Source organism: Boleophthalmus pectinirostris, unplaced genomic scaffold, assembly GCF_026225935.1.
Source record: "Boleophthalmus pectinirostris isolate CB_2022bp ecotype Guang Dong unplaced genomic scaffold, ASM2622593v1 HiC_scaffold_5, whole genome shotgun sequence".
Lineage (NCBI taxonomy): Eukaryota > Metazoa > Chordata > Actinopteri > Gobiiformes > Gobiidae > Boleophthalmus > Boleophthalmus pectinirostris.
The window spans coordinates 24,256,067-24,270,767 of NW_026571404.1; the positions used below are offsets into that span (position 1 = coordinate 24,256,067).

The following is a 14,701-nucleotide window of genomic DNA, read 5'->3' on the forward strand; positions in this document are numbered from 1 at the left end:
CACCTAAAAGACCCTCGCGGCCGACCATGAGGTGACCATGTCAGTGCCTGAGCCTAAGCAGAGGGGATGTAAGAGGAGGGGGGGAGAGGGGAGGACACATTAACAAGCTATAATCTCAACTGCCTTATCCATAATGCATTGTGTGGGCCAATTTACATGGTACTGGTCCCTCTGGGAGAAGGGACATCATCCATCACAGTTCTTTATTAGCTCCCCTACACACACACATTCATTAGCAGCCCTCCCTCCGCCATGAGTCTCCCTGCTCTGGTTTGTGGCCTGTTTTGTCATGGTGGCTATTTCAAACTGCTGCTGCCTCTATAAAACTGCTCCAAACAGTCCTTTTTTTGCACTCAGTGACAGTAAGCCTGGGACTTTTTTAAACTGTCGTTTGTTCTGAAGATGTGACAGTCTCAGTGCAGGAGGTGAGGCATGGGACACAAGTAAACGCCACTAATAAAAGCTACTTGCGACAAACTGTGGGGCATTTATTGCAGAGTCAAATAAACCTCTGTAAGACAAAACAAGCCCTATACATTGCTATTAGTCTGACTGAACCGTCACGGTATTTCACATGACTGAGCACACATTTAGTTTGACTCATCTTTTATTAAATTAGAACGTTTATCTTTAAAGTTTCATATTATCTTTAGTCTGTCTGGCCCTCTCTGAATAGGAACTTAGCTCCATAAATGGCCCATTAACTCAGTACAGTATGTCCCACAGCAAGAAATAGATGGCCGTACACGTGCGTGTGCGTGAAAGATCCATCAGATCTCGCAGACGCCCCGTGAATAAAAAGAGCTGCAATTACAATCGTATATGTAGCCCCGCAGTCGGTGCGCCATACCGTACCATTAGTATCACAAATAAGTAATAATTTGCTAATGACAACATTATGTTGAGTCAGTTTAGGGGCAATTAAAGTGAGTGATATTTACATATGCCTAATGAATCACTGGGCTGCCACTTCTAATGAATATTCATCCAGACATTTCTCCCCCGCGAGCCGCAGTTTATAAACTGAATTATGGCTGATTTGCCCTTTTAAAAATGAACATGGGCGCATCTCCCACAAGGAGACAGCGAACAATAACGCCTGATTATAAAAATGTTTTAGGGCTTAACTGGCGCGCAGTAGACGGCGGCAGGGTGGTTCAAGAACGACGCTCTGAGGGACGGGGGCGGTAACATTTTCTTCTGATTTGGTGATGTGCGCCTTCACGCTCAAAACGCTTCACGGAGTAGGCCTCGACCATGATGCCCTAGGCCCAGAATAACTGCACCATAACTAAGTGTCAAACTAGGCATCGCCTTGGCCTTGGGCTCAATACAATTCGATGTCTTAATTGAAAGAATGTGCCGCGTCCTCCAGCGCACGTGACTGACCTCTCAGGTGCAGGATCAACAGGCGCCATTAGCGCTATTCAGTGCGCTCACCAGCCTCTGCAGGTGCGGCTGCTTCAAGAGGGCGAAAGCTGCGTCCGTCTTGAAACAACGATTATCCAAGAATAAAATTAACCGTTATGTAAAATAATGTAAAATTGCTCATCAATAATCATGAACCAGCAGCGGAAAGTGGCTGAATACTGTTTAGGCTACAGTAAAACAACAACAACAACTTATCTTTAATTAATATATTTGTTTGCACAATAAAAAGCATGAAAAAGTGAAATAATGCAGTTTATTTTCTTGATACACCTTTTGTATTTTACCTGTAAATAAATTAAGCTTCGTAAACCCAACATGGAACCTGAACAGTAACCTAACCTTTAAATTGCACGCTTTATAAAAATAAAACATCAACATACGAGGGCTCTTTTCTGCAGCTGTTAGAGGTCGTTTGGGATAGGCCTATCTAAATGTACCGCTTATCAAATTGCATCTGCTGCCATCTTGTGGTGGACATAAGGAAGTTTTGTTTCCTGTAAACAATCTTTCTGTTGTCCTTTTTTTTTTTGCATTTTAATCATTTGGGGAGAGATGTAAACTATAGTTTATAGTAAGGAACACTGACATATGTGGAATATATATATAGCCTATATTATTAGCATTGTTTTTATGTTTCTTTGAACCACCTCTTTTATGGGCAGATAATTTACTATTGTGCAAATGAACACGATATGCCTCTTGAGGAAATATAAATAAGTCGCTGGAATATTGGCAGGCTGCCAAAGTAGACAACACATAAAACACTTTCAGGTTCTATTTCAAGGCATTTGGATCACACCACAAAACACAAACTGTCAAATGGTAAATGTACAGTTAAAACAATGCCAAATGTTCTTGTGCAAATGTTTTTTGGGAGTGAGGAACAGGGTATTTTTGCGTTGAGTAGCAATTAGCGTCAGTACACAAAGCTGACATATATGGTGGAGGTCTCCTCGAGGTGGGGCAGGTGGAGTTCAGGGAAAGGCAGCAGCCCATCACTGCCGATGTGCGTCTGCACAGTGTAGGCTTTGAGCTCTGCCCCAGAATCCAGCACTGAGCTGTAGATGACTCCCAGTCTGACCTGCTCATAGAACGGAGCACCCATCTCCCTTCCAAGGAAGAGGTCCTGGCTTTGTGGAGGAAGTAAATCGAAGAACTCTTTTTTTGCCTCTGTGTTTAAGTCCTGGTGTGTGTCTGTGACCCTGTTGTTGACAAAAGTGCTCAGGTCTGCTCCATTCTCAATCTCTGGTCCTGTGTTTCGGGCTTCTTCCAGAATGGGTTTCCTCTGTAGATTTACCACACTCAGCCACTCTAACTGCTGCACTGCAAAGTATCTGTCTTGGCTCAGAGTGTCTTGAGGGGCGGCTCCTCTGGGCCCACCTGCTCCACAGCGAATAAGAGTCAGATTTCTCACCACTGAGTTGTTGAGAAGTCGTGCCGTGCTGGCAGCTGAAGTGTACCAAACTGTGAGACGTGTAACCTGAAGGGCAGGGGAGGACAGTTGCAGGTCCTCACAACTACAGTCTGAGAGCGTGGCCTGGCTGCAGGGAGGAGGCTCATGCAAGCAGGAGTAATAGTACAGACCACTGTGAGTAACATAGGCCACGCGCAGGTCCAGGGACACTGCCACTGAAAGCAGGGCACACCACAGACAGGCAGGTGGGCTGAGAGCAGCCATCACTGCTGAAGAGTGTCTCACACCATGATGTCTGCAAAACAAAACCATAATGGACTGTTTAAAAACAGTTTGTCACAGTGCCAAAGCTGTTACTCGCGTCATCATTTTAAAACCCAAGGACTGAAGTCCTGTTCATGATTACCAGATTGCGTAAGGCTTTTGTTGGTGGAGTTTGTGTAGTGGTGTTTTGGTCCGTAACCAAAATACCACTACACAATAACTTTAGCTAAGCACTTCACTGAAGTCACCAACAGATATGCCCTGATGGTGTTTAAAAAGACGCTAATGCAGTTTGACTTCTGTTTTCAAGTATATGTCCCCACATACTTGAAAACAGAAGTAGAAGAAAAGTGTGAAAGTTAAAAAAAAAAAAAAAAAAAGCTAAATTTTAGTGTTATCAAGCTTGGTTACTTTCATTCTTCTTTTTCTTGCCTTTGAATGGAAGCTAAAAAACATAAATATTGTGTCACATCTCATATATTAAATTTGCACTGTGTAACTTTTTGGTTGGGGGTCCATCATTTGCTTGTATCTATGGATATGTAACTTCTCTGCCTGGAATGCTCCACAGTATGACATTAAACAGCTCTGCTTTACAGGTGGTTTTATTTCTCAAAAATACCTAGTAAAACAGGCATTCTGACTGTGAATAGGGGTGCCTCTCCACAGATCTGTTCTGTAACTTGTTCTGGTTTGGTCTCCATGATGATAGAAAGGTTTAATGCCATACTGTGAAACATTCTAGACAAAGCAATAGCATCTCCATGAAGAAAATCATTTGATGGACCCTCCACCAGTAAAGTTACTCAATGCACCTTTAAACTCAAATGTTGCATAAAATAACATCTTATGCTTAACAACCATGTTACTCACTCATACAGACTCACATGTGTATTGCTTTTTCTTTTTTACAAGGTGATATTCCTGTTGCACGCACTCTGTCTCGAGTGAAAAGCTGTGAGGTCGTTCTTATCCGTGAGTTATTTCATTGCCAAGATGTGAAGAGAAAGAAGTGGACATACTGACAGCTGGCTTCGATCAGTCTTTGAGGGCGCACACAGTTAGCTTGACCTGGGTGTGTTCCTCCAGACTGCAGTCACGGACATGGCAAGAGCTCTTGTTGAAGTGGACACTGAACTCACACACACCGGGGCTTGTGCCAAAAAGTAAGACTTGGATTGCACATAATAGAAAAGTAAATAGCGCATAGCTGTCCCCTAATCGAACTACAGCTATAAAAGAGTCAAACTGTAAAAGATGTGAGATGCAAAATTGTTCCATAATGAGATCTGTAATTTTAAACATGATTCTTTTAGCTGTACAAAAGCATCACCGCCCACATACAATTATAACAACCCAGACCAAAGCTCCAACGAAAACATTTTCTCGGAAGACATTGTTTTCAAATGGTGGCTTTCCAAAGTTCTAGGTTTCTGTTTATGAATAATTGGCCAATCGTGTTTCATACTTTTTCTTTGTCTGGACTTATTTCAACATATGTCTTTAATTGGTTTGGTTATTTGTAGAAAACTTTATAAATTAATTTATGTAAAGTTTTGTTTTGGTAAAAATTATAAAAACATGAGTCATTACACATAGTCAATTCAAATGAATCCTCAGACTTTTAACAAATGAGGTATGTTTTTTATGTTGCTGTCCATAAATTTTGCATTCATAATGACCATATTTGTTGCATTTTACAACATTTAGAAGTAAAAAGGAACAACTGATGATAATGAAAACTAAAATGAGGTTCTCTTTAGAAATAACTGTATACTTTTTTCATTTCTGACAAAAATGTTACATAACATGGACAGGAATGCAAATCAGTATGAGCAACGGGCAGCTGTAGTACTACTCATTGAAAACACAGTCCATAAAGGGAAAACAAAGTTTGTTGTCCTTTACATGAGAGTAAATGCTCACAAAGTATAGTTTAAGTAGAATAGTTGTGTAAAACCTACCTTAGTGTGCTGCAGTTGGAGCTCAGATGTGAGTGACTCACTTTCGGCTCAGATGGGGAAGAAAAAGCAGCACACATGGAGATGACGTCAGACTCTGGGAAAGAATCCACCAGAGGAAGCTGTAAATGAAGAGAACACTTCACTTTCACAGTGGGGCCAAGGCCTGAGAAGACTAATTCTAATAAACACAGTTCTGCTTTTCATGATGATAATGTACAAGCTTATGCATAAATAAAATAAATAATACTGAATAAAATAAATAATGACAACTGCAAAGTATAAATAGTAGCCTATACCTTTAAATTCTCTCTCTCTCTCTCTCTCTCTATCTATATATATCTATATCTATCTATCTGTTTATATATATATATATATGTGTGTGTGTGTGTGTGTTCAGAAGTTGAAGTTACATCTGTATCTTAAGTGCAAACCAAATCTTGGTGTTGGTACGCTGCATCTCTAAAGGTTGTGCAGATAAGCTTGGTGTTTGTCATCATTCCTCTGCCTAAGAACTACAAATCCTTAAGGGCTTCAGGTGAGTGTGACATTTTAATCTATTTTAATAAATCTATAAATCTAATCTTTAGGGCCTGTTCATGCAAAATGCATATACAGATATGAATTGTTTGATTTGTTTTAATAAAAAAAAAAAATCACAATTAGCATTATCAGATTAGTTCACATTAGACCTTTCTAAACTGTTGAACCGCACAGCCTTAAAGGTCCTATATCATGCAGAAATGTACTCTTGTGAGCTTTTAGCCATGATACAGTGTTGTAGCCTCACCAAAAAGATAGCTGGAGATGTGTTAAGTTTCATACACGTTTGAGTATCCCTTTATTAGTCTATTATTCTGTAGCTCAGTTCCACCTTGTGATGTCAGAAACCTGTAGTTTTCAAGTTTACAAGTACTTTTGGCTTTACTTTTAGTTCAGTGGGGCTGAAATTATCCAAATGATTATAGTGAAGGTGTATGGAGTTTAAAAATATAGTGGAGCACTTCCTGTAGACGTGTTACCACATGACCTGACAAGGTGAAACATAAGATTTGTGTATCATTCATGTTGGAATGAAACAAAAGACAATTCAAGGGTGAGGGTATAATATTTTTGATGAGGAAACATTATGACATAGATTTTAAAAGAGCATAATATGGGCCCTTTAATTATTCATCAGCCCTAAACCTATAAGCCTGGCCTCGTCGCCTAGACTAGTGCTTCTCAAACCTGTTTGGTTTTCTGAGTCTCAAAAGGTCTAAAATAGTACTGTTCTGGGTCTAAACTAGCGGTAAATAATGTGTTTTACTGTATCATATTGCTCAAGGGAAGACCAAAAATTCCCCGTAGATTACAGGTCCCTCACAGCTGCCATAGTCACGTGTTCTAGCAAAAAAAAAAAAAAAAAAAAAAAAAAGAAGAAGAAGAAAAGAAGTAAAATAAAGAAAAAGTAAAATAAAAACTCACCAATTAGACCGTACTCACACATTATTGATAGTTTTGTCGACAGTATTTGGTTTTTGAGCATTTTACATGAACAGTGTGGAACACAGACTGTGGAGTGGATGAACGTAAGGAGACGCAGAGGGGCGTAGCCATTGTCTGACGCTCTTGGGCAGTGGGGCTGATTATTATAGCTAATCTCTCTCTGTCTACGCACCTTTGTTGAGTCCCATATTTTTTTATTTGTCCTTTCGAGTCAGGTTTCTGCGGTCTATAAGCCAACAATGATTCAACGAGAAGAAGGCTGCTTGTGTTTCAGGTTGTAGACGTAACTAATATACGAGCTAGCCACGCGAACATGGACAGCGCAATTCCCACCTTCCTTATCCTGTTCTGTTTTTGGATACATGTGGTAGGAGCCAAGCGTAAGTATCCTCCAGAATTTTGGTAAAGCTAAGCTGCATTCGCATTTCGTTATAAAGGCACCAAAACGCCAAGTTTAACCTCATCTGTTAGATTTAAAGAGACAATATTGAGCCACTAGGAAGCATTGCCCCTTGCTAATATCTTGCTAGCCGCTTCCCAAGTAGCATGCGGTAGACCTGCTAATGTTTTGCTGAATAGCTTGAGAGTCCACAGAATGTACGTACAAGTCCAACAGATAATGTTGATATTGCGCATTAACTATTTATTTGAACTTTCATAGAGTCTTTGAAACGTCTCATTTGTTCTTTTTGCACTTCATAGTTCCTCTTTTCGGATTTCTGTGTACAGCCCAGGCCCTTTGAGTAGTGTAATCAATTCCTGTTTAACTTTTCATGACAATAGGTTCTGGGATTTATAAGTTACTGAAGACTGCTTAGAATTGGAAGGCCTGCTTCTCACATATTTCAGTGCCATACACGTTGAGTACCTTTTGTATATAAACTTTATGTTTTTAGGCTTACATCTATTTCGCAGCTTTGAGTATTTATGCCGGTCAGATGTTTTTTGTCTGGAGTACTATAGGCAAGTATACTTCCCATGAATCAGCAATATATTAGAGACATATGTAAGACAAGATTTACTAGTAGTCAAAGCAAAAGTCATAATAAATCGTACGCAATGTCACTACAAAGGGACTATCCATGTGGGCACCGATTTTTTTCTTTCGTTCTCTAGCAGTTTTCTATTATTAATCGCAAGTCAAAACATTATAATGATATCAGTTGACTCACCCAAAATACCCCCCAGTGCTTGTCTAACATAGCTGTAGTATTGACCTGGTCAGCAGTTTTATAATTGGTCCTTCATTTCTTATTTTTACTTTAGATGGTTTTAATAATAATATACTTACTGGGACTCTTTAAAAAGTGCAGAACAGTGTTTTGCCTATAACTACTACACTGCTTAGCAAATTAGTTAAGCAATAACAATCTTGGCCAATAATATGCAATAATACAGTTGTTCATCTGTATCAGACAATAGAGGTAAGAAATGGTGTATTGGCTTGACCATTGAAACATGTCCGGGTAATTCTATGTCATAATTTCCTACCTCTATTGTCTGATATAGATGAGCAAGAAATCAATAGTGCAGTAGTTATGCTTTTTGAGGCAACATTATTTTCAAAGGTCTAATTTGAGCATCCTTTGAAAACTAATGTTGTGGTTTGTCATGTGACTTGTGTAAACCACAGCCCCCACTTACTCACTAGTGGTTTTAACACCCACATCTCAGTGATTTTTTTTCTTTCAGTGTCTCTTCACGTGTGTATGCCTCACTATATTTAAGGTCATTTATCGGCTCCATATTTTCGAAAATGAAAGAGTGTTATGACTCAGTACTGACTCGGGTGTGGGGAATTCCTCATTTGCAATTAAAACCAACACAAACAAATTAAAAAGTATTCTGTCATTGATAGGGGTGTGCAAAAATATCTAAATATTGATATATCGTATTATTTAATGTGATGGTACGGTATCGATATCATGGGCTGCTGTATCAATATGTTGCCAAGAGTATTTTTTGGTATATTTAACTAATTTTTTTTCTTAGAGCGCAACAGTTTTGTTGTTTGTTTAAAGGAAGGAAACTCATTTATGCAACACATTTGACATTTTCACTGTTTTGAGGATTAAAATGTTTGTGTTTTATATTAACCTAGCACAAGAAGTGGTTTAACAAAGACTTTGTGTATCACAGCCATGATTTAGCCTTTAATTTTTATTGAACCGTATCTAATCGATTTGAAATGTATCCTATCGAAATCAAAAGCTCACTGTATCGAGATATGTATCGTATTGTCGTCTATGTATCGAGGTATGTATGGTATTGGTGACTACTTAATGATACCCAGCCCTATCTGTTGATATCGTTCAGAAAACAATTTATCCCTGAGATTCTTTCGTTTCTCATACCTAGCTATGTGGCTAAGCTAATGTATTCATGAGTGCAAATCTCATCTCATTTGTGCAAATCATGTAAAGCTTACAAAATCTTCTCTATTAATCTTGTGCAGCAAAAGTATTACAACAATTGACTCAACATATTGAACATACTTTACTCTTGAGATCTAGCTAGGGATAACTCACTGTCTTTAAAAAGTGGAAATACAAACACAAAAAAAAGCTCCTGGACTGGCGTTTTCCAGAGAATCCACCAAAGGGCCAGAAAAACACTATTCCATATCATCTCTGCTGGTTGCAAACAATACTCCTTTGCATTTGAAGTCTTCTGTGTGCAGTTCAGGCCAGATACAGAGCTACGTAATGGTTTTTAGAGCTTTTTCCAAGGAAGTGGCACTACACTGCAGCCCCAGATTTCAGACCTTTGCTGGTCAGCAGGGCTGGTCAGGCAGCTGATTCTGCAGTGGCTGAAATCCTTTTCAGTTTCCTGAAGCAAAACCAAGCCAATTATTAAATGATCTCTGTCACACATTTGGATTCATTTTTGGAATTAAGAAAAATAACATTTTATGTATGCTGACCACATATTAAGGTGAAGCTAAAGGAGGATCACAATACAGTGAGTCATTGAGATTAATTAATTATCACAAAAGCACTCTTTCATAATAAGCCCTGGGACATTCATTTTAGGTCTGTATCATAATATAATGTGAGGTAATTGAGTTTATAGTGGTAGAATTACTTACATTTGCAGTACATCTGCATATGATCATTTAGGCCTACTGGTGGTTTTTAGATTCTAAAATGTGGTGTCATCTCCCTGATGGGAAGAGACAGATTTCCCCCTTGATTGCATTGTATTTTCACAAGGATTAATCAAAGAGTGAATTCACAAATGTGATTTATTTTCAGTAGGAGGCTTGAGGGCCAACAACAGTGGCTTTTTTTTTTAAGATGTACTTGTTACATGGGCCGTATACAGTACCTGTACACTGTTACCTACTGTCACTGTGCTTCTGCCCAGGGACTATACATGAAACTGAACTTGTAGCTAAATCTGGTGTATGCAATACATTTATTGTCCAAAGTCCCTTTCAAATAAACAAAAATTTAAAAAATTAACAGTTGGTAAGAGGACGGCATTTTCCCCTTAAGCCATACTTTGGGCACCCATAATTTATTAACTGTTAAGTAAAATGCATAACACATGTATATAAATAAGGGGTATTGTTATGAACATAAGGTAAATGAACATAGATAATGTGTATGTGTATGCATATGTGTATATATGTATGTGTAGGTGTGTGTGTGTATATATATATATATATATATATATATATGTATATAATGTGTGATATATATGGATGTGCTTATACTCATGTAAATAGCTAAATGGACACTTAAAATCTCAAATGAAATATATATATATATATATATATATATATATATATATAAGCATAACTTTTATTTGTTTGGCTCCCTCTAGTGTAGTTCAGGTAACATTACATTAGTACATTACATTAAAATTCATTGTCCTTTTCTACAGTGCCTTCTCCAACTAATGTGACACTGGATTGCCATAACATGCAAAACACTCTACAGTGGACGTATGACCAGCTGTCTGATGGTATAACGTTTACAGTGACTGTGAGGTCAATTAATAGGTCAGTTGAAATTCCTAATCATGATTTCGTTTTAATAAACGTCAACTTATAAAATATTTTTCTTTTCTTTTAGTGAACCTGAGTCACTGAGCACATCAGCTACATCCATTGACCTGTCCAAGTATTCAGACCCAGACAGAGACTATGCAGTGTGGGTGTCTGCTGTGAACGGCAGTGAAAAATCTGAAGAAGTACCTGAGGATGGGATTGAGTACAGCTATTACAAAGACGCCGTATCACCAATGATATGTAAGCTAGAAAAATTTAATTCTTTAACTTTTGGATCTCTTGAAACTTTAGTAAAGTGTATTCATGTTAATTGCATAAGAATGTCTTTTGTAAACAAAGAACAGTAAAATGTGCGGCTGTGTGACAAAGAAGGCTTGTATCAGAGACAACAGTGTTAATAGTTATTGAGTATATAAAACTACACCTGTATCTCTACTTTGAATGAGAAAGAAGATATAAGTATTGTATTGTTGTAACCCAAATGCGGGGTGATTTTATATGTAAAAAAAAAAAAAAGTTCACCTTCCACGGTGGTTGGTCTCTCCCCCTCATCTAGCCTGGGTCCTCTACCAGAGGCCTGGGTGTTCTGCTCAGTCTCTTTGCTGTTCCTAATACTGCACTTTTCTAAACTGAGATGGCTGGCTGTGTTCATTAACATATTGTATAAAATGTTACTTTTCAAATGGGGTGTACTCATTTATGCTGAGATATAGTATAGTATAGTTTTTGAGTTTCTCCGTGCTATATTGCAGTAGATGGAACACAGTCATTAAAATATTGCTTCTTCTTATAGTCGTGTCCTTGGTAAAGAGACAGCACTGTGCTTGGATTAGTGCATTTGTTTGTTGTAATTGGGAATGGTGTTTTTTGAGTGAGGAGTGACTTAAAAAAAATGGTGATGTGAGTAAAGAGAAAAGCATAAGCCAATGCCACACTACTACTCCCTTCCTTAAATCTGTGTCTCCTGGTTATTTCCTTGACTTAGTAAACAGATGTTCTTTTGCTTCTGGCCGACAGGTAAAGTGGACTTTCCCTTTGTCAGTGTAACCAGAGAGGACAAACACCTTCACTTGAGCTTCACACACCCAGCAGTTCTATATTCCCCTGGTCACAAATCCAAGAAGAAGAAAAGCCTAGACTCCCAGATGCGCCTGCCCATCTTTCACTACGATATTCACATCATTAACCAGGTCAGTATTTGCACTTTTTCATTGAAATTGTTTTAATTATTTCTAATTGAACGTTTTATGCCTCTTGTAGACTGAGTCACATAAACACAGCTGCTCAGAGAGTGTATGTCAGGACAAGCTCCCAGTGCATGACAGTGAGAAAATCTATTGTTTGATCATGAGTGGAGAGATGAAGAAAATATCTGTACAAGCTACAGAGAAGTACTGTTCGAAGCCTCTGAAAGCTGCAGGAATCAGTTGAGACTTTATTTTTTATTTTGTATTGTCCTGTATGTATTATTATAATCATTTTTTTAGAGCCGTGATCTAATTATTTTGATGTTCCGTACTTCTTTTAGGTGCCCTTGCCTACATTTTACCTATTGTTCTGGTGGTGGTTGGTGGTCTCCTCATTGTTTTAATGGTGTTTGTCAAGAAAACAAAATCAATGCCTTTACTTCCAAGCTCTCTGGTAAGTTCACAGTTCAAATTTAAATGCTCTTACATTTTTGTTTTTTGTTTTTGGTGTAAATACTCTCTAAATCACATGCGTGCATGAATGTTTTGTTTGCTTTTTAACTGTGGGGTTACTATGTTTTCTTCTTATGCAGTCTTTGGTAGTTTCCACTTTTCTATATTGTAATAACATAATATATTAGTTAGTGTCTTCTTGTAACGTACTAATATCACATTTTTTATTTGTGTTAAAGAACATTTCTAAGAGCAATGGTCATCGGCCGGAACAAAAATCACATGAGTCAGAGTATTCTTCTGCACATCTGGACCCTTCTTCCCCTACATTACTCATCCACACCAAACCAGGACACAGCAGATTACAGTAGTTCAGGTGAATGCACCATACGACTGCGTCTTGGAATAAAAGAAGAAGACAATGAAATCCAACTGGAGTCTGAGGAAGCAGTAATGCCACTAGACACGGGCTACTCAGACGGCAAGTACTTAGATGAAGATGAGGAAGCCCCTATTCCGTATGAGCCGCGCAACACTGCTGAAGCGAATAATGACTGAGAATGCAATGACATGTAAATTCACTATCATTCATTTAAATTCCCCAAAACAAATGTCATGATATTTGTATCATTTGTAATAGTGGGATTGTTACGCAGATATAACCATACACCATTTACTGGAACAGATTTTGGCTAAAGGAGTATGGATATCGGCTATAGGATTTTCAAATGTTTTAATTTTATACTTTTTTGTTTTGTTCTGACTGTCAAACCCTAACATTTCAAAAGATAATGTCACTTTAAATGAGAGCAAGCTCTGATTTGTGTTAGCACCTTGTATAAAAATAATTTAAATAGTGCCTTTTGATTTTTACCAGATGAATCTTAACATCAAAAGTGCTTAATGCATTAAACAGTATGAACACATCATAGATGTAAACTATTGTTGTGGTGTCTGGAAAGACCCCAAAACTAAAACTCCCAAGTAAATAATTTGCACTTTGAATCCTGTTGCACTGAAATTTTTCCCAAGTTCAACTAAAACTACATTTCTACACTAAGTGATATATGATCATGTTGGCTCTAATTCTCACACAGTTGAACATTGCTTCCATGTTATGTACAGGAAATGTCAAACCACACAGGGCTTAATGGTTTATTATAGAAGCCAATGTGAGGTGGACCTCAAAAGTTGCACATAATCTATAATCTGAGCAGATGTATATTCCTCATCCCTGTGGTGCTGTAAAGGCCTAAGAGCCAAGACGTCTCTCAGCAGTGCTCTGAGAGATGGAGTTGTAAGTTATTGAAGTTGCGTTGGGTGTGTATATAATCTACATATCTTGTCTTACAATACTTCATGTTTGGGCTTGTGCCATTATCTTAACATGCACTTGGAATTGTATGATTTTATTTGTCTGTTTTTGCCTTTTTAATTTCTGTATTTTAATACTGCAGGTTTTAGCATCTTTGTGAATCAGTATCCACTATGTTGTCATTCTGCTGTGTCATTAAGTAAGAATAATTGTGTTTTTTTTATTTTTTATTGTTACTTCTTTCTTCTGTATTCACATTGTTAATACATGTGCAAAGTTTGTCTGCTTCAGGTATAAAAGAATGAATGCCCTGCTTATTTACTTGGGACTGGATTTGTGTATTTCTTTTCAACATTCCATTTATAGCACTGTAGGTGTAGACTCATATTCAGTTCACTTAATCATTTATATAATGGGTACAGTATACATGAGTAAAGAAGAAGCACATGTGTGGTGACATTTTAGGCTTCCATGTTGTTCCTCTGATTAACTGTGACCATGGGGTTGTGTTCATCTTCCTCTTTGCTGTACGTACTGCGTGGGAGTAGGACCTTTTTTCCTACTACAGAAAAATATTTTGGCTTATTGTAATAGAAGTGACTACCTCGCCATGGCTTCCTGATCTATAATGTCAGTAATTAATTGATTTCACAATAGGGATGTGGACAAACTATAAGTTGTAGGGAGGTGTAAATGTGCCCACTGTTAGGAGCATTTGATGTGAAATTAAGTGCCAGTTTTAAAACTGAAAAGCCAAAATTAAATGTTCAAAGAGAATATGCTTTCCTTTTATAATCTGAAAATGATTTTTTTGTTGTTGTACTATTTAAATATGAATACATTCAAAATATCTGAAAAATAATTATAAAAAATACATTACATATACAGAAGAGGGAATACTTATATACTTGTATACTAAAGTTATGAGTTTGCTCCACTTTAAAATACAATATACAATAAGGTCTAATACTTCTTAACCCTTCTTCTAATACTTCTAACCCTAACCTTCATTATTGCCCAGTCATGGTGAGGGCAACATTTCATATATTGCACAATAAAATGTCTATGCTCACTTCTAGTAAAACAACAGGACAGTGATCCTACCGGGAAGCATCGCCTGAAGGCACGTTGAGGCCCAGGTATTTTAAATATTTAAAAATAAAAGATCAACCT

The 14,701-nt window shown here is 37.8% G+C and overlaps 2 protein-coding genes across 5 annotated transcripts; one reads left to right on the forward strand and one right to left on the reverse strand.

Moving 5' to 3' along the window:
• Positions 1-1,622: 1,622 nt before the first annotated feature.
• On the reverse strand, positions 1,623-8,090 carry si:ch73-52p7.1 (uncharacterized protein LOC100321084 homolog). Of its 4 annotated transcripts, none has more exons than XM_055162504.1 (3): positions 7,850-8,090; positions 5,074-5,192; positions 1,623-3,140 (listed from the first exon to the last, which is right to left on the reverse strand). In XM_055162504.1, exons 2-3 carry the CDS (start codon positions 5,148-5,150, stop codon positions 2,348-2,350), a joined length of 870 nt encoding a protein of 289 aa, XP_055018479.1. In that variant the 5' UTR covers positions 5,151-5,192; positions 7,850-8,090; the 3' UTR covers positions 1,623-2,347. The 4 variants fall into 4 exon arrangements, with proteins under 4 accessions (XP_055018479.1, XP_055018480.1, XP_020777175.2 ...); XM_055162505.1 differs by lacking the exon at positions 7,850-8,090 and adding an exon at positions 6,556-6,653; XM_020921516.2 differs by lacking the exon at positions 7,850-8,090 and adding an exon at positions 6,538-6,653.
• ifngr1l (interferon gamma receptor 1-like) lies at positions 6,802-13,849 on the forward strand. The gene is made up of 7 exons (XM_020921281.2): positions 6,802-6,938; positions 10,447-10,564; positions 10,638-10,813; positions 11,591-11,763; positions 11,834-11,999; positions 12,102-12,214; positions 12,453-13,849. Exons 1-7 carry the CDS (start codon positions 6,872-6,874, stop codon positions 12,582-12,584), a joined length of 945 nt encoding a protein of 314 aa, XP_020776940.2. The 5' UTR covers positions 6,802-6,871; the 3' UTR covers positions 12,585-13,849.
• Positions 13,850-14,701: the final 852 nt, after the last annotated feature.

Excerpts from the sequence above, each read along its gene's own strand:
- si:ch73-52p7.1 (XM_055162504.1), bottom strand. The coding sequence starts at position 5,150 with ATGTGTGCTGCTTTTTCTTCCCCATCTGAGCCGAAAGTGAGTCACTCA. Across the intron at positions 3,141-5,073 it reads TCCAACTGCAGCACACTAAG|ACATCATGGTGTGAGACACT; the intron begins GTAGGTTTTACA and ends TTTGTTTTGCAG.
- ifngr1l (XM_020921281.2), top strand. The coding sequence starts at position 6,872 with ATGGACAGCGCAATTCCCACCTTCCTTATCCTGTTCTGTTTTTGGATA. Across the intron at positions 6,939-10,446 it reads ACATGTGGTAGGAGCCAAGC|TGCCTTCTCCAACTAATGTG; the intron begins GTAAGTATCCTC and ends CCTTTTCTACAG. Across the intron at positions 12,000-12,101 it reads TCTGAAAGCTGCAGGAATCA|GTGCCCTTGCCTACATTTTA; the intron begins GTTGAGACTTTA and ends TACTTCTTTTAG.